Source organism: Phyllobates terribilis, unplaced genomic scaffold (genome assembly GCF_046119375.1).
Source record: "Phyllobates terribilis strain yellow unplaced genomic scaffold, ASM4611937v1 Scaffold_2__4_contigs__length_985480577, whole genome shotgun sequence".
NCBI lineage: Eukaryota > Metazoa > Chordata > Amphibia > Anura > Dendrobatidae > Phyllobates > Phyllobates terribilis.
In genome coordinates this window covers 968,053,749-968,080,049 of record NW_027362762.1, presented here as the reverse complement: position 1 = coordinate 968,080,049, position 26,301 = coordinate 968,053,749, and the positions used below count along the sequence as shown (strand labels likewise).

At 50.4% G+C, this 26,301-nt stretch overlaps 1 protein-coding gene across 1 annotated transcript; it reads left to right on the top strand.

Annotated features, from left to right (window-relative positions):
* The first annotated feature begins 57 nt into the window (after nucleotides 1-57).
* On the top strand, nucleotides 58-18,130 carry LOC141240581 (leukocyte cysteine proteinase inhibitor 1-like). Its single transcript, XM_073668670.1, has 3 exons — nucleotides 58-239; nucleotides 1,572-1,673; nucleotides 17,736-18,130. Exons 1-3 carry the CDS (start codon nucleotides 162-164, stop codon nucleotides 17,859-17,861), a joined length of 306 nt encoding a protein of 101 aa, XP_073524771.1. The 5' UTR covers nucleotides 58-161; the 3' UTR covers nucleotides 17,862-18,130.
* The last annotated feature ends 8,171 nt before the right edge of the window (nucleotides 18,131-26,301 follow it).

The following is a 26,301-nucleotide window of genomic DNA, read 5'->3' as shown; positions in this document are numbered from 1 at the left end:
CCAATGTGCCGAGAGGGGGAGCCAAATTCATAGATTAATACACAGGAACATGTGTTCCTTGAGGTCAGATAACCCCCTCCCATTACTGAGTGGTTCGCTCCATGGAAATATAAGCAGGTGTCTGCACGTTCTAAGTTCGGTCCGCAGAGCTCGCACTCAGGATGGCTGAATCATATATGGTTGGTGGATTTGGCCCAGAAAAGCCGGCGAATGAAGAAGCACAAGCTGCCTGTGACTCGGTGAGTAACATCTTGGCATAAGCTCCTTGTAGGGAGGCTGTCAGCAGGTTGGATCCTGCACAACTTCTGACATCTCTGCACAGCAGACCTATAAAGGTTTCTGTACAGTTCTAGGAGCAGCATGAATGGGAAAATTGTGTTTTATTCTTCTGGTCTCCTCTCCGTAAAGTGATGTCTGGTCTCTCGTCTCCACATCTTCTTCGTTCCTAAGTGACAACTGCAGCTGATGTTGAGGGTTGTGGAGCCATTAATGCCCCTCAGCCTTAGGTGAGACCAACAGGTGTTGCTGAATGCACGTGGCCAAAATTTGCCCACAAAAGGGCCTTGAGATTTTTTTTTGGTAGCCTGTCCGGGCCATTGAGGTTGGATGTGAGATTGGCTCAGTCGTGTGAATTCAGCCACACTCTGCTCTTACACTTATGGACTGGCTTCAGAGCTCGTTCAGGAGCGGCATACACCCGATAACATCAGCATTTTCCCATTCGTTCGGCTGCTAAAACAGTGCAGCAAGTGGAGGAGCCGGAGCACAACCCAGAAAACACCATAGATTGCCAAGGGGCTCTGTCAGAATGACTATTCAAGCCAAGTCCAGGCACTTGGTGCTAATGTTTTAAGTACACCTTCCAAGCTGCTTATTTTCCATCTATCTCCGCCCTTCTCCACCCTTCACCTTCATGAGACAGGAAATCTTGAGTAGAGAGCATTTTGGCTCGTTTTGCTTAGTTGGGTCATTTGTCTCAGCTCCAGGTAGCATATAGGGGATGCTTTTCTCTGTCATTAAAAATGGAGGCCTACCTTCCATTTTCAGGATATGGAGATTCATCACCTCCTGGGGAGCGTCCATTCCCTCAGATCTTCATTTTGAATATGTACTTGTTTTGGCCAAAGGGAAGTCCGGCTCGCCAATTGTTATACATACTTACCTGTCGATACTTAACCTAAGGTGAGACACAGAGTGAGGAGGAGGAGGAGGACCGAAGCAGCCCAACAGAACCCTAGTTCAGCTCTACAGCTCTCATCATACAGTGCCAACTCATTTGTGACAGGCTCATTATTGTAGACTATGCTCGAGAAAGAGCCGACGACACCTTGTCCGTTCAACCGTTCGTATCCACCATCTCTCCACTATCAGATGACCGTCATAGAGCCGACTGCGGAGACGTTCACACCACTCCTCCATACTTCTGATTTTCAGTCCATCTCAGATGACAAGAGAAAACATCCAGTCCTTGTGTCTGGCGTCATTCACACAACATATACTGGACATGTGGTTACATATAAACTACTAAGGGGTTTTATTATTTTCTTCTTTTGTCTTTTTTTTGTGATCAGGTAAAAGCTCAGTTTCTAAAACAATCCGGGAAAAATGCCGCAAAGTTTGTGGTTTGGCGTTTCAGAAGTCAAGTTGTGGCCGGAACTAACTACCTAGTGAAGGTAAGTGATCTACAAAGCCGGGTCCTGGTGGCTCATAAAAGAAAGGAGTCCATGTGATCCTGATGGGCCAGGGGTGATAAGTGTCCAGCAGGGGGCACTTTGTAAATAGTAGAGAAATCTTATCTGGTAACTAAGAATCATATAATCACTGAGACAATTCACTTATGAAGTTAAAGAACATCCAATGTTTTATTCCTTCTACTAAAATAGTGAAGTAATAATGAATAGCAATAATCCAATATTACATTGCTCAAAAAATTAAAAAGAACCTGCCACATGATTCATGCTGCCCAAACTATGAATCAGGTGCATCCTGTGACAGGATCCCTTTAAGAGGAAGCTTAAAGGGGTTGTCCACTACTGACATTGATGCCCTATCCGTAGGATATGGCATTGTGGCGCCCCCCTCTGCGCCCCAGAGGTGTGGTATCTCACTCTCAGGTAAGAAAGGAGTACTGCCCGGGACCCTAACCCCTGCATCCAACACTACACTACTCCAGACCAGCAGGAGGGGCAAGATGAGCTGCTCCTCTACTGAGCCCTGTCACTGGCTGGAGTGGGGGGGAACCAAAGTAGGGGGAACCATGTAGTGGGTGTGGGTGGAGGAAGCAGTTTAGGGGAGCACTTGAGAAGGAGGATATAAAAAGGAGAAGCCATCTTGGGAGTTCACTTCAGTCAGAGGAGGAGAGTGTGTGGAGCAGGAGCTCTGCTCAGGAGGAGGGCCTAGTGAGAGAGGCCCAGGACAGAAAGAAGAGAGGAGAGGAGCAGGAAGGAAGGCTCCAGTAAAGCAGAAAGGATCCCAGGGGTACAGGCAGTGCTGGAGGCCACCCGTACGCCCGAATCTACAAGGCAGTGGAGGGATTGAGCCGCAGAACGGGAACGGCCCCTAAACTAGCAGAGTTCTTCAAGTCTCAACTAGGTAACCGGAGGGTGCAGCATTTCAGGTGCTGCAGCCAAAAGCCACATCTAACTCACCAAAAAGGTGGCCATAGAGGACCCAGGGGACAGAGAAGACGTCGCCCGACAAGGTCCGCGGTCACTGGCTTGGGACACTGGGTGTGAGGTGCAGGGAGATGGCCAGAAGGAACACACAGAAGGGGGTCCCGCTATGTACTCCGGAGGTACCTGCGGGTTTGCTGAACCTCTCCCTGAGTAAGCACAGGACGACGTGGGAAGTTACCCTGGCCCTGGTAACTTGGAGTCTAAAAATCGTGAGTAAAACCCTGAAGACTGCACCCCATAGGTCTCTGCGAATTATTACTGCGCCATCATCCCCTGCACCACTCTACACACCTACTTCATCTATAACATTCCTGCAATGCCCTGGAGCTAAGCTCTACCTGTGGAGAGCTAAACCAACTCTGCTGCACTAACATCAGCTCCAGAGGACCTGCTCCGCAGCGGCAGCTCCCTTTGCCGCATACCACAGGTGGCGTCAGGAACATTATATAAAAACTATACACTATACACGCAGGCCAGAGAGCTAATTAGCCAGAGAAAGGTAGCCGCTGGGTCCTAAAGACAGCCTCTCATCTAAGAAGATGTCTGTAATGCCAAACGTAGAGATCTCCTGTAACCAACTGCAGGGCGACTGCCTGTCACCTCTAACACACCCGTGACAGCCGTGGTCCCGCACGCGGCACCCCCACCGATCAGCTGTTATCGGTGCCAGCGGCGGCGGTTGCTGTCCGGAAGTCCTTACCTGCGGTGCCTGGTTGTCAAGTTGTAGTGGCCGCCACAGTTGAATGGGAGGCGGATGTGCAGTACCCCGCGGCGGCCACAACAGATGGATGGCCAAGCACTGCAGGTAAGGCCAGCTGCCGCTGGCACCGATAACAGCTGATCGGCGGGGGTGCCACGTGAGGGACCCCGGGCGATCATACATTGATGTCCTATCCTATGGATATTGCATCAATGTCAAAATAGTGGACAACTTCTTTAAGGCTTATCTTCTGTTTCTGGTGACTGTTCAGAATTAGTGATAAGCGAGCCTGCTCTGCACTTCTCGGTACTTGATCGAGTTATTCCTGGTGCTCGTGCACATGCTCGAGTTCCCGCATGTTTCGCGACTGTTTTTCAGCCACTAATCATGCGGGGATTGCCTGCCAATCATGGTAATGCCATAGTCATGTTGGCTACTGGCATTACTGTGATTTGCTGGCTGCATCACGTCATTGGGTCTATATAAGACTTGTTGACGCGATGCTCTCTGCACAGTACCCAGAAAAAGAGCAGGGAGAGTCGCTGCTGAAGGGAAAGTGAGCGTTATAGCCCTTGCTGAAGAAACCTAAAACCAACAATCCATATCAGGGCTTCATCAATTGAATTCAATACCGCTGTGAGCTGTATTATTTAGTGTAGAGATAGCTGATAGAGAAAGGATAGTGTATTACAGGCATTGCTGAAGAAAAAAAATCCTTATCAGGGCACCATCTATTCTATTGTAATCTCTATTAATACCGCTGTTAACTGCATATCTAATTTGAAGTGCTCAAGGCGTGCAGTAAGGAACAGGAAAGTGGACATGCTGCTGATGGTACACGCAGAAGCCTAAGCCATGGCACAGGTGAAACTGTACCTGCTGCAGGAGCACAACAAACACGCTTATCCACGAGACCTATCTTCCTGTCTCACTTTGCTAGGGGGTGCAGAACACCACTCTTGAAGCCAGAACAGTGCGAACAGGTGGTTGACTGGATTGCAGATAATACTTCCAGTCTGTTTCACAGCACCACCCTGTCTTCCAGATGGTCCAGTCTCACTAGCCAAGAGTCTCAACCATATAATCCTCACACGGATCCTCCTTCCTCCCAACATGGCGAGTACCAGGAGACAAGTGATCCCATACTTGGACACTCTGAGTAGCTCTTTACATTTCCATTTATTGATTCTGGCCTCTTGCCCTGCACGTTTCAAGAGGGACATAAAGAGATGGTGTGTAGTGATGCCCAAATATTTGAGAAACCATGATCAGAAGAAGACAACGGAGGCGAATGGCAATCAGTGTCTTAAGAGTTATATGATATGATGATGAGACACAGTTGCCTACAAGTCATGTAGTTTGGTCCTCTTGACTTGTTGACTTGAGTGTGGAAGTGGAAGACAAGGTGGTAGACGATGAAGTCACTGACCCAACCTGGGAAGATGCCATCCAGAGCGAGCGCAGCAGCGCAGACAGAAAAGGATCCGCAGCACCACAACAGGCTGGCCAAGGCAGTAGGGTGGCTTGAGGGAAAAGGCGGGCAACTGTGCCCCAGAGCACCCACACACGGCCAGATAACATGCAGTGATTTAGGTGTTCCCCAGTCTGGCACTTTTTTTACTGAAAGTGCGGAAGACAAGAAAATGGTCATTTGCAACCTGTGCCATACCAAGATCAGCAGGGTCCATACCATTACCAGCCTGACCATAGTTACATAGTTTACATAGTTTATAAGGCCGAAAAAAGACAAGCGTCCATCCAGTTCAGCCTATTTTTTGTGCACTGCAGCTATTCCACAGCGTTGATTCAGGGGAAGGCAAAAAACAAACAAACATGCGGTATAGGCCAATTTACATCATTGAGGAAAAATTCACTTCCCGACTCCAATCTGGCAGTCAGATTAAATCCCTGGATTAATTAACTATCACTAAACATAAGATGTAATTTTATTGTTCTCCAGAAAGGCGTCCAGGCCTCTCTTGAACTCATTAAGTGAGTTGGACATCACCACTTCCTCTCCCAGAGAGTTCCAGAGTCTCACGGCTCTGACCGTAAAGAATCCCCTTCTATGCTGGTGCAGGAACCTCCTTTCCTCCAGACGCATAGTGTGCCCCCTCGTCTTTGTCACCATCCTTGGTATAAACAGGTCATGGGAGAGATCTCTGTACTGCCCCCTGATGTATTTATACATGTTTATGAGGTCTCCCCTAAGCCTTCTCTTTTCCAATGTAAATAGGCCTAATTTTGACAACCTCTCTGGGTATTCTAGTCCCTCCATTCCCTTTATTACCTTAGTCGCCCTCCTTTGTACCCTCTCTAGCTCCAATATGTCTTTCCTGAGCACCGGAGCCCAGAACTGTGCACAATATTCTAAGTGCGGCCTTACCAGCGCTTTATACAGAGGAAGAACAAAGTTCTCATCATATGCCCCTATTCCTCTTCTGATGCATGCCATGACTCTATTTGCCTTCGCAGCTGCTGCCTGACACTGGGCACTCCAATTTAATTTGCTATTAACCAAGACGCCCAGGTCCTTCTCCATGTCAGATTTCCCCAACGGTTTCCCATTTAATATGTATGGGTGACTGCTGTTTTTCTTTCCCATGTGCATGACCTTACATTTATCGGCATTGAACCCCATTTGCCATTTTTTTGCCCAACTCCCCAATTTATCTAAATCCTCCTGTAGCTGTGCCCTATCCTCATCTGTATTAACTACTTTACTAAGTTTAGTATCATCTGCAAATATTGCTAATGCTGGACCATCTCCATCATGCTCAGGCACATGTCATCCAAGCAACTGACTAGGTGGACAGAACACCTAGGTCCACAATCAGTTTCTGCAGGTTACACCACTGCCTCATCCCATCTACTAAGTGCTTGTCCATCCTCTGTCCAATGCGCAGACACCAATGCCTCCCGCCTTGCACCTGTTGTTGGATCTTCTCAAGTACCATTGGAAACCACATCCACTTCCTTTTCCCAGTGCATTGTTTACCTGTCCCTACCCCAAGCTTTGGAACACATGCGGAAAAAGGCATCCACCCACCCACAGGCCCAAACACTAAACGCCCACATTTCCAGACTACTTGCCGTGGAAATGTTACCGGTTAGGCCTGTGGACGATGAGGCTTTCCACAATATCATGGCGGCAGCAGTCCCTTGGTCCTTGCTCCTCAGCTACCATTATTTCTCCCGGTGTGCCATCCCCACCTTACACAAGTACTTGTCCCATAACATAACAACTCATGCCCTGACCAACGCAGTTACTTGGAAGTTCCACTTAACCACTGACACGTGGACAAGTGCCTGTTGTGTGGGACTCTACATTTCCCTGACAGCACACTGAGTGAATGAAACGGAGGCCGGGACTGGATCAGACCCTGGGACGGCACATGTGCTACGCAGACGAGTGCTATTTAGACATAGTCTGACATGCACACTTGCCCTGATTGGGTATTTCATGTATCTATTTATTACACTATGAGACTTTCACTTTTAGAAATTGTGTCATGGCTATGACCCATTGGGTCCTTGCAGGCTGTACTGTATAAACTTGGGTGCTCATAACATCTATAGGGTGCTTTATGGTCATGTCATAGTGGAGCTCACTAGGTAGACAAGATTACTGCTCTAGCTCTTTCTCTCATCATTAGTGGCATGATCTATAGTTTTGTTACTGGATACTAGTATTGAGCGAATTTGTTCGGCATTTCAAATTCGAGTTCATCTTCGGGGTTCCGGCTTGTTCGCGCCAAAAAATCTGCTTCGCCCACGAACATCAGTGATTTGTCTGCGTGACAGCGTGGCAAATCAGGGATGTTCATGGGAGGAGACGATTTTTTGGCGCGAATGTGGCGCCCTGCTGCGCATTGGTGCCACAGAACCCAGAAGGGTGCACGGATGGACTTCTCCACAAGAGGCCCCCCGTTAGGGATATATAAAGGGAGGGTGGAACCAGGCAGCTCAGTTTGAGTTAGAGTCTAGTTTAGAGTTTAGTGTGCTCAGTGAGAGAGCAGCACGCAGGCTGCTGTGCTAAGGCGAGCCAAGGCCTACAGCACGTTTGAAGGCCTAGTGAGGGCCTTGAGTGGCCGAAGGCGAGAGGAGAAGGAAGAAGTAGCGAGGGGGCAGAGGAGCATAACAGGCTCACCCCGAGATATATACTGGACACCGGGTCAGCACCTACAGGGACCCTTTACACCCAGTAGGAACCACCGGAACCCCTGGAGGACTACAGGTCCCAGGTTCATCTAATGCTGATTACAGTACCAGGGCTAGGAGTCGCGGAGGCCCCAGCGTCCAGGGAGAGTGATCTCCAAGAGAAGGTGACTCGCCCCCTGGGCCCCGCGTACACGTGTAGTGGGTTACCCGGAACCAGGTCTCTGGGGGATGCTGGGGTTTGTAGTCTCCGTGGCGGCGACCCGGTCCCGTGGCTCAGGGTGGTCAAACCAGTGGCAGTCTATTTGTAAGGTTTTAAGTTAATTGTCTGACTACGCCACCCGTGGATTGCGGTCAGCGCGGACCGCTGCTGCAAGGCAGACCACTGGGGCTGATGGTGTGTGCAGCTGAGGTAGTGTGACTCCCCACGGGAAGAGTGGAGCCCCAGGGCAGTGTAGTTGATGGTGAGGGTGATAGTGCACGGGAGTCCCAGCACTAGTAGTGCTGGTGCGGTGATGAAGCAGGAACGACTCAGAGTCTTTGCAGTGCAGTTCAGGGTCTTTACTAGTGATATTAAGGCAGACCCTCCCAGGAGTACTGGCTAACATAAGGGGCCTGGTCAGTCTGCGAGCAAGCAGGAGTTCCCCTGGCCAGGTGGAGTTGTAGGCCTCCCCGTCTATCTGCACTCTTTCTGGCTACCTTGCTGTAAGCGGGTAGAAGTAGCCCACGTCCCTGAGTATACCGTGTGGTGCTCACCCGTATGGCTGGTGACTTGGGGCCTTCTGTTAGCCTCTGCTCCTGGATGGCGGTGCTGGTCCCTTCCTTGTGACTGAGCCTCCGGGCTTCTATGGCCAGAGGACCTGGAATCCCCTGCCGGCTGGTTTCTGCTGCTGGGTGAATATCAGTCCCCACAGCCTCGGACTCCGGTGTCCGGTACTTGGTTTCTTCTGCCAGGGCGAGCTCTGCTCAGCTTCCAGCCCCTGGTCTTCTGCTCCTAGCTCCTACAGAGCTCCTGCTGTAACTTTCCCTCTCCAGGCTCTGACTGTCCTAATCCCGCCCCAGACCCAGTTTATAAGGGCAGATTCCTCCCCTCCCAGGTCTGGGCGGGCGGTGTTGCATGCTTAGGGCTCCTGACCAGAGAAACCTCCCACTTGCTCTCAGACGTAATATTCCTATTACTGTGGCAACCAGACCCCTGGGGTGCCACATTCCCCCCTAGTGAATTTTAGTACTCCGGGACTAAACACATTTTTAAGAAAACACAAATACAGGGTATAAACAATAATACAACAACATATATACAAGAAGCTTTAGTCTTTAGAGGTTACGGCATGTCCGTAACCGGGTGTCCATATCACCCAACAAGGTGAAGTCTTGGCACAGAGTAGGGGACCTGTCCAAAGCAAACCCCAAGCGTTGGCCCTGGGCATGGCTGCAAGGCTGAGACTAGCTACTTTGGGCCACAAGGAGGCCATGCCAGACAGGTTTTCTCTTCCGCGGCCATCTTCGCAAGAGGCACCAAGGTGCAACTATCTACATGTAGTTCCGGTTATTCAGCGTCCATAACCTGTCAGTCCAAATAAACCTGAAGGGTAACTAGAGAAACATAATTAGTACCCAGGTAACAAAACATAAACCTTTTTCAATATTTACGTATGTACAGGTAAATATATATTACAGTTTAGATTCTCCAGTGAGCAGGCATTTGTCCTCTAGTGCTCCTGGTGGACCTTTTCAACCCACTATCTGGTTCTGCACTACAGGGTGCAGGAGGTGTTGCGGGTAGGTCTGGCAGCTTTCTGCGTACTCTTTGGCTTACTAGGGGCACGGCAGGCTCACTACTAGCAGAGGGTTGATTCTCCTGGGCTGCTGGTATGGGTTCTTCTGCCTCCTGGGCCGGCTGCTCTTCTGACACTACCTGTTCTTCTGTAGGCTCTTCTGGGGCTGGCTGTAGAAATGTGAGGACGGGCACCACGACTGCGCCGTTAATCTGAGTCCAGGACCGGGGAAAGTCTCCGAGTACGGTACTGATCATTTCTTCCCTTTCCTCTGCGGGTTGAGGGTTTTCTTGATCTTCTTCAGGGCTTTGCAGCTGCTCGGGACACTTCTTCAGGTGGTCTCTGGAGACAATGGCTGTGGTCTCTCCTCTGTCCTTACTGATGATACATACTTTTGGGTTCTCATGACTTGAGGGCAGTACGGTGTACGGGTCCTTCTCCCACTGGTCGTCCAACTTGTGGAGCCGCCTCTTTCTCTTCAAGACCTGCTCTCCAGGCATCAGGGAAACAGCGGGAGCATACTGGTTATAAACCTTTTCTAGCCTTTCTCTTGCGTGAGACAGACTCCGCTCGACGCTCTCCTGTACTTTCCGATACTGCTGCTGCCGTTCTGTATCCCAGTCTGCCTCTGGCGAGGTGTCCTCAGGTGTCAGGACTCCCATATCCAGGTCAATAGGCAGCTTACCAGGTCTTGCTCTCATTAGGTAAGCCAGGGTACAGTTGGTGGAGCCTACGGGGATGTGATTGTACAAGTCCACCAAATCAGGCAGTTTTTCAGGCCACAGACTGCGTTCTTCCAGGGGCAACGTTTTTAGCAAGTCTATCACCACCTGGTTCATTTTCTCACATAGTCCGTTGGTCTGAGGGTGATAGGGCGTTGTTCTTATCTTCTTGCAGCCATACAGGTTGCAGAACTCCTGGAAGACCTCCGCTTCGAAGGCTGGTCGTTGGTCCGTCAACACTTGCTCCGGATACCCATGTGGATGGCAGAAGTGCTGCTGGAAGGCTCTAGCTGCTGTTTGAGCCGTTAAGTCCTTGACAGGGACCACCACCAGGAACCGGGAGTAGTGATCTACGATGGTGAGGGCGTAGATGTACCCAGATCTGCTTGGAGCCAGTTTCACATGGTCCAGGGCTACCAGTTCCAGTGGCTGCCTGGTGATGATGGACTGCAGGGGAGTCTTCTGGCTGGCACGGTCGTTCCTTCTTAGGTTGCACGGGCCACAGTCTCTGCACCACCTCTCAATGGCTCCTCTCATGCCTATCCAGTAGAACCGTTCACGCAACAAGAACTCCAGCTTTTTCCATCCGAAGTGTTCTGCTCCGTTGTGGTATGCCTCCAGAACCATAGCCGCATCTCGTCTTGGGACCACTACCTGCCAGGTCAGCTCATGTGTTCGAGAGTTGACCATTCTCCGGCACAGCTTCTCCCTGTAGAGAAACAGCTTACTTTTCTCCTTCCACAGTTGCTTGGTCTCCTCCGGAGCGTCTGGGTCAAGACAGGCATCAGCCTGTGTCAGCATTTCCTTCACCAGACGGACTGCGGGATCATTGTCTTGTGTCTCCGCCCAGCTGTAGTGGGGTAAGGGATTGAACATAGCAGAGCGCCTGTCCTTCACACGGTGGGAATACAGGGTAATCCCATGACGGTGGAACGCAGGGAGTTCGACTTCTTCCAGATCTTCTGGATCTTCCCCCACGTCCGGTAAGTTTGGCATTCTGGACAGGGCATCCGTGTTGGCATTTGAGCGTCCCGCCCGGTATTTGATGGTGAATTCATAGTTGGACAGGCGGGCCATCCATCTCTACTCCAGGGCACCAAGCCTTGCAGTGTCCAGGTGTGTCAACGGGTTGTTATCCGTGTACACGGTGAACTTGGAAGAGGCAAGGTAATGCTTGAAACATTCGGTCACTGCCCACACCACCGCCAGGAACTCTAGCTTGAATGAGCTATAATTCTCAGGGTTTCTCTCTGTGGGCCATAGTTTTCGGCTGGCGTAAGCGATTACCCGTTCTTTCCCCTGCTGGATCTGGGACAGTACGGCTCCTAGCCCGATGTTGCTTGCGTCTGTGTGGAGGATAAAGGGCTGGCTGTAGTCAGGGTACGCCAGGATTTCATCCCCCGTGAGGGCCATCTTCAGCTGGCAGAAGGACTCCTCTTCCAGCTTTTCCCACCTGAAGGGCGGCTTCTGGTTTTTGGCCTTCCTGGATTGACCTATCAGGAGGTCCTGCATAGGGGCTGCCAGTTTGGTGAAACCGGGAATGAATCTTCGGTAGTAGCCTACCAACCCGAGAAACTGCCGCACTTCTTTTATGCTGGAGGGTCTTGGCCAGTCTTTAATCACGGTGATCTTATCGGGGTCGGGAGCCACTCCGTCAGCACTCACCACGTGTCCCAGGTACTGCACCTTTGGTTTCAGCAGGTGACACTTGGATGGTTTCACCTTTAGGCCATAGCTTGCCAGGGCGTCAAACACTTCTGCCAGGTGTTTCAGATGGTCCTCGTAGGTTTTGGAATAAACGATGACATCGTCCAGGTATAACAGGACCGTCTCGAAGTTCCGGTGTCCCAGACAGCATTCCATCAACCGCTGGAAGGTTCCTGGTGCGTTGCAGAGCCCGAAAGGCATACAATTGAATTCGCTGAGACCCATCGGGGTGGTGAATGCGGTCTTCTCCTTGTTTGCCTCTGCTACAGGAACCTGCCAGTACCCGCTAGTAAGATCCAAAGTGGAGAAGAAGTTAGCAGATTTGAATGCAGCTAAAGATTCTTCTATTCTAGGTAACGGGTACGCATCTTTGTGTGTGATACGGTTGACCTTCCTGTAGTCTACACACATTCTCATAGTGTTGTCCTTCTTTTTCACTAGAACTAGTGGAGCTGCCCAGGGGCTACAGCTGTCCCTGATTACCCCAGCCTCCTTCATGTCCCGCAACATCCCCTTTGTATACTGATAGTGTGCAGGGGGTACAGGTCGGTATCTTTCCTTTATGGGTGGATGGTCTCCTGTGGGGATGTGATGTTCTACCCCCTTTACTCGCCCGAAGTCTAGCGGGTGTTTACTAAAGACTCTTTCGTACTCCTGAACCACCCGGTAGACTCCCTGTTTTTGGTGTGAGGGAGTGGAGTCAGTACCCAAATGCAGTTGCTGACACCAGTCCTCCATTTGTTTCTTAGAGCCGTTACCTACCTCTGGTTGAGATGGGGGCAAGGGTTCCACGGCCTGTACAGAATTTTGGTTTATGGTGAACAATTTGGCTAGCTTGGCATACCGGGGCAGGTATACTTCTCTCTCCCCGATATTTATGATGCGGATGGGCACCCTCCCATGGCGTACATCGACCACCCCCCGTGCTGTCAAAATGGTGGGCCTACTGTCTGAGTAGACGGGTTCTACCATTGCTTTGTAGTCTCTACCTCTTAGACCAATAGCTGCCCGGCACCAGATCATCATCTCACTTTTCGGGGGCATGGCAATAGGGAACGGGTCACACATTCTCACGCTACCTATCTCACCACCAGATAGTTCAACTTGTTGCCGCTTCATCAGTGCCCGGATCTCTTTTTGGAGCACACGCTGCTGGCTGGAACTGGCGTTCTTGGCAACCTGCTGTAAAATGAGAATCACCTCTGCAAGACAATTTTCAATCACGTTAGTTCCCAAGGTTATTCTAGGGTGGCTCTCATGACGGTCTATGTCCACAATAATCAGTCCTTGTGCCGCCAGTTCGACTTTACCAACTTTAATGGTCACCTCCTTGAATCCCACCTGCGGCACGGGCTGACCATTGCTGGCGATGATACTCAGGTCGTCATCTGGGTAGCGGGTTATGTCCGAGTCATTCCAGTACCGCTTAAAGAGCACGTACGGGATGGTAGTCACTTGTGACCCAGTGTCCAGTAGGGCACTCATAGGAATGCCATCCAGTACCACAGGCAAGACCGGACGTCCCCCTACGTATTTATCATGCCAGTTCGATGGGCCTGATGATCTTATGCCTGGGGGTTGGCCCTCTACCCCAGGTTGTGCCCGTTTAAATGACAGTACCTTGCCATGTGTCCGGGTTGATTGCAGAGGCGGCAGATGGGTTGTCCGTCCTCGTTGTATCTGTCGCTGGGTCTTCCTCTGGACGATGGGATCCTCCTCTGTCGGTGTCACGGGACGTCCTCCGGACTGGTGGCCTGTTTGATCCTTCCTGGAGGAGAAACCTGTAAAGACTGCACAGTTCTGGTTAGCGCGGCTACGCTTTTGGTTAAGACTTGGACCTGATGGTGCAGGTCTGTAGCCGGGTTGTTATCCAAAGCCTGCGCACCAGCTCCTACAGACTCTGTAGACAAGGGCGCCGCCTCCTGGTGATAGGTAATAGCAGGGCGCCGGTGGGTTACAGTGCTACCCGGTGCCGGTTCTCGGAGCACCTGGATGGCCCTGTCTTTGAACTTAGCAAAGTCTAAACCAGGGTTCTGCAAGGCCATTGCACGTAACTGGGTTCGGTGGGCTTTGGACCGCAGACCCTCAATGAATTGCTCAGTTAACAGTTCATCTGCATTCCGCACACTGTCAGGGTCTGCCTGTTTAATGGCTCCCAGGGCCTCTTGCAAGTTCAAAGCATAGTCTCTTATACTGTCTTGGGCCCGCTGCTTGCACCCATAAAATTTAATTTTGATCTTTGCTGAGGTACGGGTATCAAAAGTGTCCCTCAGACGGGTTAAGATTTCTTTTACAGTCTCCTTGTCCCGGACTGACCAGGACTTTACTTCACGTTGGGCTGCCCTGATTAGCTGGCCTACCAATATGCTCACTTTTTGTCCTTCTGTCAGGGGGTATACTTTAAACAGGCTGTACAGTCTCTCTTTAAAGTCGCTTAGAGTATGCGACTCCCCTGAGTACTGGGACAGCCAGGCCGCTCCGGGGATACAGGGCATTGTAAATGGCATTACTGCGGCAGCGGCCGCGCTGGTGGTAGAGGGTCCCTCCGTATCTGTCATCTTCCTCCCCCCTAGTTAAGTGTGGCCTACCTTCTGCTGCTTCTTCTCCGTAGGCCGCGGCTCCGCAGACGATCGTCAGGGTGGAGGACCTTGCGTCGCGCTCTGGTGACGTCAGCGTCGCTCTCTCTCCCTTCCAGGACCTTGCGTAGTGTCGATGCGTGGGGCAGAGCTTCGGGTCTCGCGCGCTTTCGGCGTCCACGCCCCTCTTCTTCCCGCGCGGCGTCCCGAAGATGGCGTCCGATGGCGGGAAAACGACTGTGGATGGCGGGAAAACAGCTGCGGATGGCGGGAAACGGCTCCGGATGGCGGTGACCTTCACCACGGCAGGTATGACAGTCTTTTGAAGGCGCGCAGTACCCGGTGGTTGCGGGCACGAAATCCTGCCGACTACGCCAAAGTTGACTCGCCCCCTGGGCCCCGCGTACACGTGTAGTGGGTTACCCGGAACCAGGTCTCTGGGGGATGCTGGGGTTTTTAGTCTCCGTGGCGGCGACCCGGTCCCGTGGCTCAGGGTGGTCAAACCAGCGGCAGTCTATTTGTAAGGTTTTAATTTAATTGTCCGACTACGCCACCCATGGATTGCGGTCAGCGCGGACCGCCGCTGCAAGGCAGACCACTGGGGCTGATGGTGTGTGCAGCTGAGGTAGTGTGACTCCCCACGGGAAGAGTGGAGCCCCAGGGCAGTGTAGTTGATGGTGAGGGTGATAGTGCACGGGAGTCCCAGCACTAGTAGTGCTGGTGCGGCGATGAAGCAGGAACGACTCAGAGTCTTTGCAGTGCAGTTCAGGGTCTTTACTGGTGATATTAAGGCAGACCCTCCCGGGAGTACTGGCTAACATAAGGGGCCTGGTCAGTCTGCGAGCAAACAGGAGTTCCCCTGGCCAGGTGAAGTTGTAGGCCTCCCCGTCTATCTGCACTCTTTCTGGCTACCTTGCTGTAAGCGGGTAGAAGTAGCCCACGTCCCTGAGTATACCGTCTGGTGCTCACCCGTATGGCTGGTGACTTGGGGCCTTCTGTTAGCCTCCGCTCCTGGATGGCGGTGCTGGTCCCTTCCTTGTGACTGAGCCTCCGGGCTTCTATGGCCAGAGGACCTGGAATCCCCTGCCGGCTGGTTTCTGCTGCTGGGTGAATATCAGTCCCCACAGCCTCGGACTCCGGTGTCCGGTACTTGGTTTCTTCTGCCAGGGCGAGCTCTGCTCAGCTTCCAGCCCCTGGTCTTCTGCTCCTAGCTCCTACAGAGCTCCTGCTGTAACTTTCCCTCTCCAGGCTCTGACTGTCCTAATCCCGCCCCAGACCCAGTTTATAAGGGCAGATTCCTCCCCTCCCAGGTCTGGGCGGGCAGTGTTGCATGCTTAGGGCTCCTGACCAGAGAAACCTCCCACTTGCTCTCAGACGTAATATTCCTATTACTGTGGCAACCAGACCCCTGGGGTGCCACAAAGGCCCTACCACCAGGTCAGCAGGTGCAAAGAGAGACAGTAACCAAGCTAGGCCTAGTTCCAGGCAGGCCAGAAGCTTAGTGAGTAAAGCCACCGATCAGGAGGCCCTATACCCACTCACTGGGGAAAGCCCAAAAGTGCGCCCTTCGTCCGGAGTACCCTGGACCGTGCCTGCACCATCACCAGTAAAGGTACTGAAGCTTACCCCCGTTTGAGTGTCCGTCTTTCCTCCGGGACCGTCCTGCCGTCTCTCCCCTGCACCACCATCCATTACACCCCACGCTGCCCTGGAGCTAGCTCTACCTGTGGAGAGCCACACCATCCCTGATGCCGTAACACCAGCTCCAGAGGACCTGCTCCGCAGCGGCGGCACCCCTTAGCTGCATTCCACAGGTGGCGTCACCAACTTTCCAAATCCGCTATAAACTATTCCCCCCTTTTACTGACCGCCCTGGATCACGGACCGGGCCAGTCAAGGTGATATCCCCCAGCGACCAGAGGCCCGGCTGCCGAGTACCCCACAGCCCAGCGGGCGCGTCACGAACAAGCCGGAACCCTGAAGACGAACCCAAATTTGAAATGCCGAACAAATTCGCTCAACACTGCTGGATATTCAGTTCTTTATTTATATTGTAATATAAGATTTTGCCTGTTTGTAGAGTATTTTTTTGTATCACATAACAGAGCTTTGTCAATGTATTAGTGGCTTCTTAGAGGAGCTTTGAAAACTGTAAGGGTCAGATCCCTCTTTCCACATCTGTGTTATTTTAAATGCTTTTAAATGTTTTGTCCTCATAGTTCTTGGAATAAAACTGACTATGTTATAAGTAGGTGCGCTGGTCATTGCATGTGGCTCTTTTCTCTTTATCGTCTATATGTTGTGTATACCACATGATATAGCACCCTCTTTGGTACAATTGACTTTTGTATTGGTTGTGCACACTGATTTTCCTCCTAATTTTTGAAAGTGCACAGTGAATACGCTTTTCCACTCTAAGGCTGTGTGTCCACGATGCGTTTTTTAAGCGTTTCCGCGCGGCAAAAACGCTGCGGAAACGCTTAAAAAACGCTTGGTAGGCTTGCCATGGTCCCCAATGATAATCCGCTGTGCTGTGCACATGCTGCGGAAATTTCCGCTGCGGATTATCATTGCGGAAAAAAACGCAGCACTACCATTTATTTTGCGGAAGTGCTGTGTTTTCGCCGCCATTGACTTGCATTAGATCACATGGATTCCCCCTCTCCTCTCTGCATCTGTACATGCGGAATCCAAGCGTTTCAATGTGCGGATGGTACCCGGGTGTGGAGGACGGGAGACTCTCCCCCGGACCCGGGTACCATAGAACCTGTAAAAAAAGAATGAAATAAAAAATAAGCATTATATTTAACTTCTGATGGCCCCCGGTGTGCTTGTCTTCACTTGCCGGCAGCTTGCGGTGGACTGAAGGACCTGCGCTGACATCATTTAGTCATGTGACGGGTCACGCGACGCTGACATCGGCAGGTCCTTCAGTGTACCGCGAGGGGTCATACACTGATCACATTATGGGATGTCAGGATACATACAGACACGTGGGGTCACACTGATCACATTATGGGATGTCAGGATACATACAGACACGTGGGGTCACACTGATCACATTATGGGATGTCAGGATACATACAGACACGTGGGGTCATACACTGATCACATTATGGGATGTCAGGATACATACAGACACGTGGGGTCATACACTGATCACATTATGGGATGTCAGGATACATACAGACACGTGGGGTCACACTGATCACATTATGGGATGTCAGGATACATACAGACACGTGGGGTCACACACTGATCACATTATATCAGGAATCATTTCCAATCTTCTGTTCCTCGAGGTTGATGATTTCTGTGTAACCTTCACTTTTTGAGCTGTTGATATAAAAGCTCCGGTGCGTGCACCGAGCAGTGAGCGGAGATCCCCCCGTGTAACGTGTCCGTCTGTCTTTCCGCAGGTCGATATTGGAGATGATTTCTGTCATTTGAAAATATTTGTCCCTCTGCCTCATACTGGAGAAGATCCAGAGCTACTGGGCTGGCAATGCGGGAAAACTAAGAACGACGCCATCACTTCTTTTTAGAAGCTGTGTGTGATGCTGAATATATGTGGAGATCGGCCATAGATCCTGCTCCGATGTGCAGAATAATAAATAATGTGAGATGAGAGCTACTTCCAGCAGCTTTTCCAGTTTTGCATCAAACACAAATGTAATCAGGGCCAGCTCCAAGTTTTCGTGGGTGTTTTGCCAAGTTTTTAACACTAAAGTTCAGAATGATATGGCTTTAAGCAACCACTTGCGATATAAAAGCATTTGTATTTATAATACACAATTAAAGGAATAGTATGATATTTTGATATTGCATACATGTTAACATACAAAGGTTAAGTACATACAGTATACTTAAGTCATCACCAAGGAGCTTTTAAACATCATCCGTCTGGAATATCAGAGAAGCAACCACCAAGACAGAGAACCCCTGGAATTATCACAACACTGCACGGGCAGGTATCACATACAACACTACACATCAGTGGAGGTACATCTATGGATTCTGTCTTAGTAATATTTCTCTGGCCTTATATATAGTGAATCTACACTGGTAAGTCTAGTTCACCTTTCCTCTACAGTGGCCAGCCTTCGGGAAAAGATGAATCAGAGATACAGGCTCTTATCAAACAATGCGGCAATAAACGAAATAAAAGATTATAAGCCACCATGCAAGTCTCCAATATATTGGTAGAAGTGGTAGTCTTTGTCATGCAAAAATGGCTAGTGTTCATCAACTGAACAAAGTAAATCCGTGGATTCTGTTTGTTTTTCCATAAAGCCACATTTTCAACGGTTGGTCTCTCGATTTTTGGTCTGAAGATCGCTTGGGCTGTCATTTCCAGATTTTGATCTAAAGGGAAAATACATATTATTCTCTGAGCAAAATCCCTGTCAGTTGGCATGTGTTCCCACTTCTCTTGCCCGGGTTACATAACAGTCAAAAAGTTGTCTGCTCATCGAGCAATTACTTCAGCAGGTCCTGGAGGTGTTGAGGTGGCAGTGAGGCAATGGTAGACTGTAGCTTTCTTGAAGAGATGGGTTTTCAGGTTCCGTCTGAAGAATCCGAATGTGGTTGGTAATCGGATGTGTTGAGGCACAGAATTCCAGAGGATGGGGGATATTTGGTAGAAATCTTGGAGGCGATTGGGTGAGGAACAAATATGTGTAGAGGCGAGAAGGAGGTCTTGGGAGGACCGGAGATTACATAAAGGAATACAGTGGGTACAGAAAGTATTCAGACCCCTTTAAATTTTTCACTCTTTGTTTCATTGCAGCCATTTGGTAAATTCTAAAAAGTTCAATTTTTCTCATTAAAGTCCACTCTGCACCCCATCTTAACTGAAAAAATACAGAAATGTAGAAATTTTTGCAAATTTGTTAAAAAAGAAAAACTGAAATCTCACATGGTCATAAGTATTCAGACCCTTTGCTCAGTATTGAGGAGAAGCCCCCTTTTGGGCTAGTACAGCCATGAGTCTTCTTGGGAATGATGCAACAAGTTTTTCACCCCTGGATTTGGGGGTCCTCGGCCATTCTTCCTGTCAGATCCTCTCCAGTCCCGTCAGGTTGGATGGTGAATGTTGGTGGGCAGCCATTTTCAGGTCTCTCCAGAGATGCTGGAGGTCTCTCCAGAGATGACCATGTGATATTTCAGTTTTTCTTTTTTAATAAATTTGCAAAAATTTCTACTTTTCTGATTTTTTTCAGCCAAGATGGGGTGCAGAGTGGACTTTAATAAGAAAAAAAAATGAACTTTTTAGAATTTACCAAATGGCTGCAATGAAACAAAGAGTGAAAAATTTAAAGGGGTCTGAATACTTTCCGTACCCACTGTATATCGGGAGATTAGCTCAGAGATGTGCGGAGAAGGTTATGGATGGCTTTGTAGGTCAGGGTATGTGCCCACGATGCAGATTTGAAGCAGAAATTTCCTGAGCATTTCTGCATCTCCTAGGCAGAAAAAACGCATGCACGCAGACGCCGAGCCCGGGCATCCAGACACCGAGTCCGGACACGCAGACACCGAGCCTGGACATCCAGTCGCCGAGCCCGGATATGAAGACGCCGAGCTCGGGCATCCAGACGCAGAGCCCGGACATCCAGACGCAGAGCCCGGACATCCAGACGCCGAGCCTGGACACGCAGATGTCGAGTCCAGACTCGCAGACGCCGAACCAAGGCATCCAGACGCCGAACCCGGGCATCCAGACGCCGAACCCAGGCATCCAGACGCCGAGCCCGGACATGCAGTCGCCGAGCCCGGACACGCAGACGCTGAGCCTGGACATCCAGTCACCGAGCCTAGACACGTAGACGCCGAGCCCAGACTCGCAGACGCCGAACTCGGGCATCCAGATGCCGAACCCGGGCATCCAGACGCCGAGCCCAGACACGCAGACGCTGAGCCCAGACACGCAGACGCTGAACCCGGATATCCAGTCACCAAGCCTGGACACACAGACGCCGAGCCCAGACTCGCAGACGCCGAACCCGGGCATCCAGACGCCGAGCCCAGACACGCAGACGCTGAGCCCGGATATCCAGTCACCGAGCCTGGACACGCAGACGCCGAGCCCAGACTCGCAGACGCCGAACCCGGGAATCCAGACGCCAAACCCAGGCATCCAGATGCCGAGCCCGGACACGCAGACGCCAAGCCTGGACACGCAGACGCCGAGCCCGGACATGCAGACGCCGAGCCCGGACATCCAGACGCCGAGCCTGGACACGCAGATGTCGAGTCCAGACTCGCAGACGCCGAACCAAGGCATCCAGACGCCGAACCCGGGCATCCAGACGCCGAACCCAGGCATCCAGACGCCGAGCCCGGACATGCAGTCGCCGAGCCCGGACACGCAGACGCTGAGCCTGGACATCCAGTCACCGAGCCTGGACACGTAGACGCCGAGCCCAGACTCGCAGACGCCGAACCCGGGCATCCAGACGCCGAGCCCAGACACGCAGACGCTGAGCCCAGACACGCAGACGCTGAGCCCGGATATCCAGTCACCGAGCCTGGACACGCAGACGCCGAGCCCAGACTCGCAGACGCCGAACCCGGGCATCCAGACGCCGAGCCCAGACACGCAGACGCTGAGCCCGGATATCCAGTCACCGAGCCTGGACACGCAGACGCCGAGCCCAGACTCGCAGACGCCGAACCCGGGAATCCAGACGCCAAACCCAGGCATCCAGATGCCGAGCCCGGACATGCAGACGCCGAGCCCGGACACGCAGACGCCGAGCCCGGACACGCAGACGCTGAGCCCGGACATGCAGACACCGAACCAAGACTCACAGACGCGGAATCTGGGCATCCAGACGCCGAACCCAGGTATCCAGACGCCGAGCACGGACACGCAGCTGCCGAGCCCGGATGCAGCGTCCATAAGGGTCTAGGGTACTCGGTAGCTGGGCCGGCAGTCTTCCAGGGAGGTCACGGTGGCAGTGGCCCAGGCCGAGCAGATCAAGGGAGTATTTACAGGGGATCCGTAGTCTTATGCGACGCCACCTGTGGTGCCTGGTCAGGGATGACCAGCGCTGCTGTGTGGGCCCTGAGGGGATAGATGGTATAGCAGCTGGGATGAAACACTTCCCACGGGTGAAGCTGACCCCCAGGGATTAAGAAAGCTGATATGAAGGATGGCGGCAGGGGAAACGGGGTGCAGAGAGCAGGGCGGCAACAGTGATGATAGTTGCCGTGGAAGCACAGTTGCGGGGAGGCGCAGAAGAAGACAGAAACGAGGAATGCAGTCTGGTTACCCTTACTGCAGAGAACGCTGTGGAGTCCGGAGCACTGGTCACTAGGTCCAGGAGGGTCCGGTCAGCCTGGAAGCAATCGGAGTCCACCTCGTCAGGTGGGTTTGGAGGTATGCCTGCTGCCTGTGAGCTATCCTGCGGTCCCTTTTCTTCATGCCTGTCCTAAGCTCCATACTAGCAGGCGGTGCGAACCTATAATGGGTACTGCCGTCTTGGGTGCAGCTCCGGGCTCTAGTTATGCCGCTGTGCTGCCGGGCTTCTGCTTGTGGCCAGGAAACTTGCAATCTCCTGTCCCCCAGATTCAGTTGCCGGGACGTGCAATCCCTGTACAACCCAGGACTCTGGCGTCCTCTACTCCGCTGCCCGGGGTGAGCTCGCTCTGCTCCCCAGAACTTTCTCCTTCTCCCTCTGCTGCTTTCTCCTCCTCTCCCTTCCCTCTCACTGACTAATTCCTCCCCCCAGCTGGAAAAGGCGGCTCCCCAAAATAGGGTGCAGAGCTCCCCCTTCAGGTCAGGGATCAGAATCTGTGTGTGCATGTGGGGTTTACCTGACGTGGGGAGCTCCTCCTGCTTCCAAGCGTAACATCACCTCCGGTAAAGGAGGCAGCACTACTGTGGCGACCGGCCCATGGGGCTCCACATTCCCCCCTAGTGAAGCACAGTACGTCCCGGACTGTAAAGACATAAGGGTACAAGTTAACAACAATTTCTTCCCTTTTGGGGAGGCACATTTCTTACATTATTATCAAACATGCAAAAAGTACTAAAACATCAGGAAAAAATGCAAAATATAAACTATTCAACAAGGTGCCCGTGATAACGCCTATCCGGGGCGTCACCTCACAGGTTTGTAGTGCAGCATGGTGGGAACCGCCCCAAACCCCCTCAAACTTCGTCCCTGGGCGTGGCTACAGGGCACAAAGACCATGGTTTGACCTGGTTCTTCGGCCACGCCGACGTTTTTTTTTAGGTCAGTGTTGGATGCGAACCACCCTTTTGTTTTGTTTTTTCATTGTCTTGGGCACACCTAGTCCTATGGCCCAATTGTCCATTAACAGATTAGTATGTACACTTATTCAATTTTGCTTAGAAGTTTATACAGTAGTCTCTGTAGGTAGTTTACCCGTAGTGATTGCTGGGTCTCACATTACATAGTCCGGGAGGGCACAAGCTTTTTCAACATTTTAACTTAATATGTACAGTACAGACCAAAAGTTTGGACACACCTTCTCATTTAAAGATTTTTCTGTATTTTCACACTGAAGGCATCAAAACTATGAATTAACACATGTGGAATTATATACTTAACAAAAAAGTGTGAAACAACTGAAAATATGTCTTATATTCTAGGTTCTTCAAAGTAGCCCTCTTTTGCATTGATGACTGCTTTGCACACTCTTGGCATTCTCTTGATGAGCTTCAAGAGGTAGTAACCAGAAATGGTTTTCACTTCACAGGTGTGCCCTGTCAGGTTTAATAAGTGGGATTTCTTGCCTTATAAATGGGGTTGGGACCATCAGTTGTGTTGTGCAGAAGTCTGGTGGATACACAGCTGATAGTCCTACTGAATAGACTGTTAGAATTTGTATTATGGCAAGAAAAAAGCAGCTAAGTAAAGAAAAACGAGTGGCCATCATTACTTTAAGAAATGAAGGTCAGTCAGTCCGAAAAATTGGGAAAACTTTGAAAGTGTCCCCAAGTGCAGTTGCAAAAACCATCAAGCGCTACAAAGAAACTGGCTCACATGAGGACCACCCCAGGAAAGGAAGACCAAGAGTCACCTCTGCTTCTGAGGATAAGTTTATCTGAGTCACCAGCCTCAGAAATCGCAGGTTAACAGCAGCTCAGATTAGAGACCAGGTCAATGCCACACAGAGTTCTAGCAGCAGACATATCTCTACAACAACTGTTAAGAGGAGACTTTGTGCAGCAGGCCTTCATGGTAAAATAGCTGCTAGGAAACCACTGCTAAGGACAGGCAACAAGCAGAAGAGACTTGTTTGGGCTAAAGAACACAAGGAATGGACATTAGACCAGTGGAAATCTGTGCTTTGGTCTGATGAGTCCAAATTTGAGATCTTTGGTTCCAACCACTGTGTCTTTGTGCGACGCAGAAAAGGTGAATGGATGGACTCTACATGCCTGGTTCCCACCGTGAAGCATGAAGGAGCAGGTGTGATGGTGTGGGGGGGCTTTGCTGGTGACACTGTTGGGGATTTATTCAAAATTGAAGGCATACTGAACCAGCATGGCTACCACAGCATCTTGCAGCGGCATGCTATTCCATCCGGTTTGCGTTTAGTTGGACTATCATTTATTTTTCAACAGGACAATGACCCCAAACACACCTCCAGGCTGTGTAAGGGCTATTTGACCAAGAAGGAGAGTGATGGGGTGCTACGCCAGATGACCTGACCTCTACAGTCACCAGACCTGAACCCAATCGAGATGGTTTGGGGTGAGCTGGACCGCAGAGTGAAGGTAAAAGGGCCAACAAGTGCTAAGCATCTCTGGGAACTCCTTCAAGATTGTTGGAAGACCATTTCCAGTGACTACCTCTTGAAGCTCATCAAGAGAATGCCAAGAGTGTGCAAAGCAGTCATCAAAGCAAAAGGTGGCTACTTTGAAGAACCTAGAATATAAGACATATTTTCAGTTGTTTCACACTTTTTTGTTAAGTATATAATTCCACATGTGTTAATTCATAGTTTTGATGACTTCAGTGTGAATGTACAATTTTCAAAGTCATGAAAATACAGAAAAATCTTTAAATGAGAAGGTGTGTCCAAACTTTTGGTCTGCACTGTACATCTGCTAACTCTTATAATACTCTATAAACCATGCTTGTAACGAACTGGCGTCTGACCTAGTGTACTACCCTGCGATCTACTTAACACTGGTGGTGCTGTTGATCTTTCTTGATCTGAGGTGTCTACTGCAGGTGTGGTAGGCTTACTGTGGACTACACTACGGTTAGTCTGACATAGCACAGGTAAGCTTGGCAGTCTTCTACAACCTCTTTGACTCAATTTAGGGTCACCTTGCCGCTGGTGGGACGGCTTGTATACTTTTTTTGATCAAAAATAGTTCACTAAGTACCCTATATTTATTATGCAACTTTGCTTTACATTTATATATAATGATGGTAGGGTATGAGATATATTTTTGTCTTTTGTCTTTTGCAGGTTTTGCTTCTTTTTGCTAGTGTGAACATGCTCCTAATTCTTGCATGTCTACCATCTTAGACCTCAGTTCACATTGCTTGGTTTTTTGTCTTGTTTGCATTCTGTGCAATTTAAGGGTGTGGCATTCCCTTTTGTTGAGCTGACTGGTATATATGTAGCTTACCACGGGCCTGGGTGGTCTGGAGTTGGGACCCGGTCCTATTTGTCTACCCTTTTATATGCATTGCTTCAACTTTGATATACAGTAAGGTTTTTAATATAGGCAGTATAGGTACCGTCCCAATTTAGGGTCACCTTGCCGCTGGTGGGACGGCTTGTATACTTTTTTTGATCAAAAATAGTTCACTAAGTACCCTATATTTATTATGCAACTTTGCTTTACATTTATATATAATGATGGTAGGGTATGAGATATATTTTTGTCTTTTGTCTTTTGCAGGTTTTGCTTCTTTTTGCTAGTGTGAACATGCTCCCAATTCTTGCATGTCTACCATCTTAGACCTCAGTTCACATTGCTTGGTTTTTCACCATAGGCACGACAGATTCACCGCTAGCAGGGGATAGATTCTCCTGATCCGCTGCTGATGAGGCATCTGTTTCTGGAGCCGACTAATCTTCACGAGGACCCAAGGTCTCTGCTTTTTCTCGTGTAGTCATCGGTGGAAATGTCAAGACTGGTACCACCACTGCCTGGTTTACTTGAGTCCAAGACTGAGGAAATTCTCCTAATATGGTGCGGATCTTTCCTTCAACCTCTTCTCTGTATTGAGGAGTGTCTTCACCTCTACCTCTTTCACGCAGTTGATCTAGGCACATCTTCAGGTGGTCTCTAGATACAGTCGCAGAAGTTCTCCCTCCATCTTTAGTAATGAGTCAAACCTTACTGTTGTCAAAGTGAGAGGGCAAGATGGTATACGGCTCAGTCTCCCACTGGTCATTCAGCTTATGAGTTCTCCGCTTTCTTTTCAGCACCTGTTCTCCTGGTGACAAGGAAGCGGCAGGGGCTTGCTGATTGTAATCTTTCTCTTGTTTCTGTCTGGCTCGTAATAGACTCTCTTCCACGCACTGTTGGACTTTACGGTACTGTAGCTGTCTTTCAGTGTCACAGTCCATGTCTGGCTGTACTGCTACTGGTGTTAGGACACCCATGTCCAGGTCGATGGGAAGTTTACCTGGTCTTGCCCGTATCAGGTAGGCTGGGGTTCAGTTGGTCGAATTCACCGGAATGTGATTGTACAGGTCCACCAAGTCTGGTAACTTCTCGGGCCACCGGTTGCGCTCTTCCAGAGGTATGGTTTTCAACAAGTCAATCACCACCTGGTTCATCTTTTCACACAGACCGTTGGTTTGCGGGTGATAAGGTGTTGTCCAAATTTTCTTACAGCCTTACAGGTTGCAGAATTTTTGAAATATCTCCGCTTCAAAAGCTAGGCCTTGGTCTGTTAGGACTTGCTCAGGATAGCCATGAGGTCGACAGAAGCAATCTTGAAAGGCTTTAGCAGCTGTCGTCGCCGTCTGGTCTTTGAC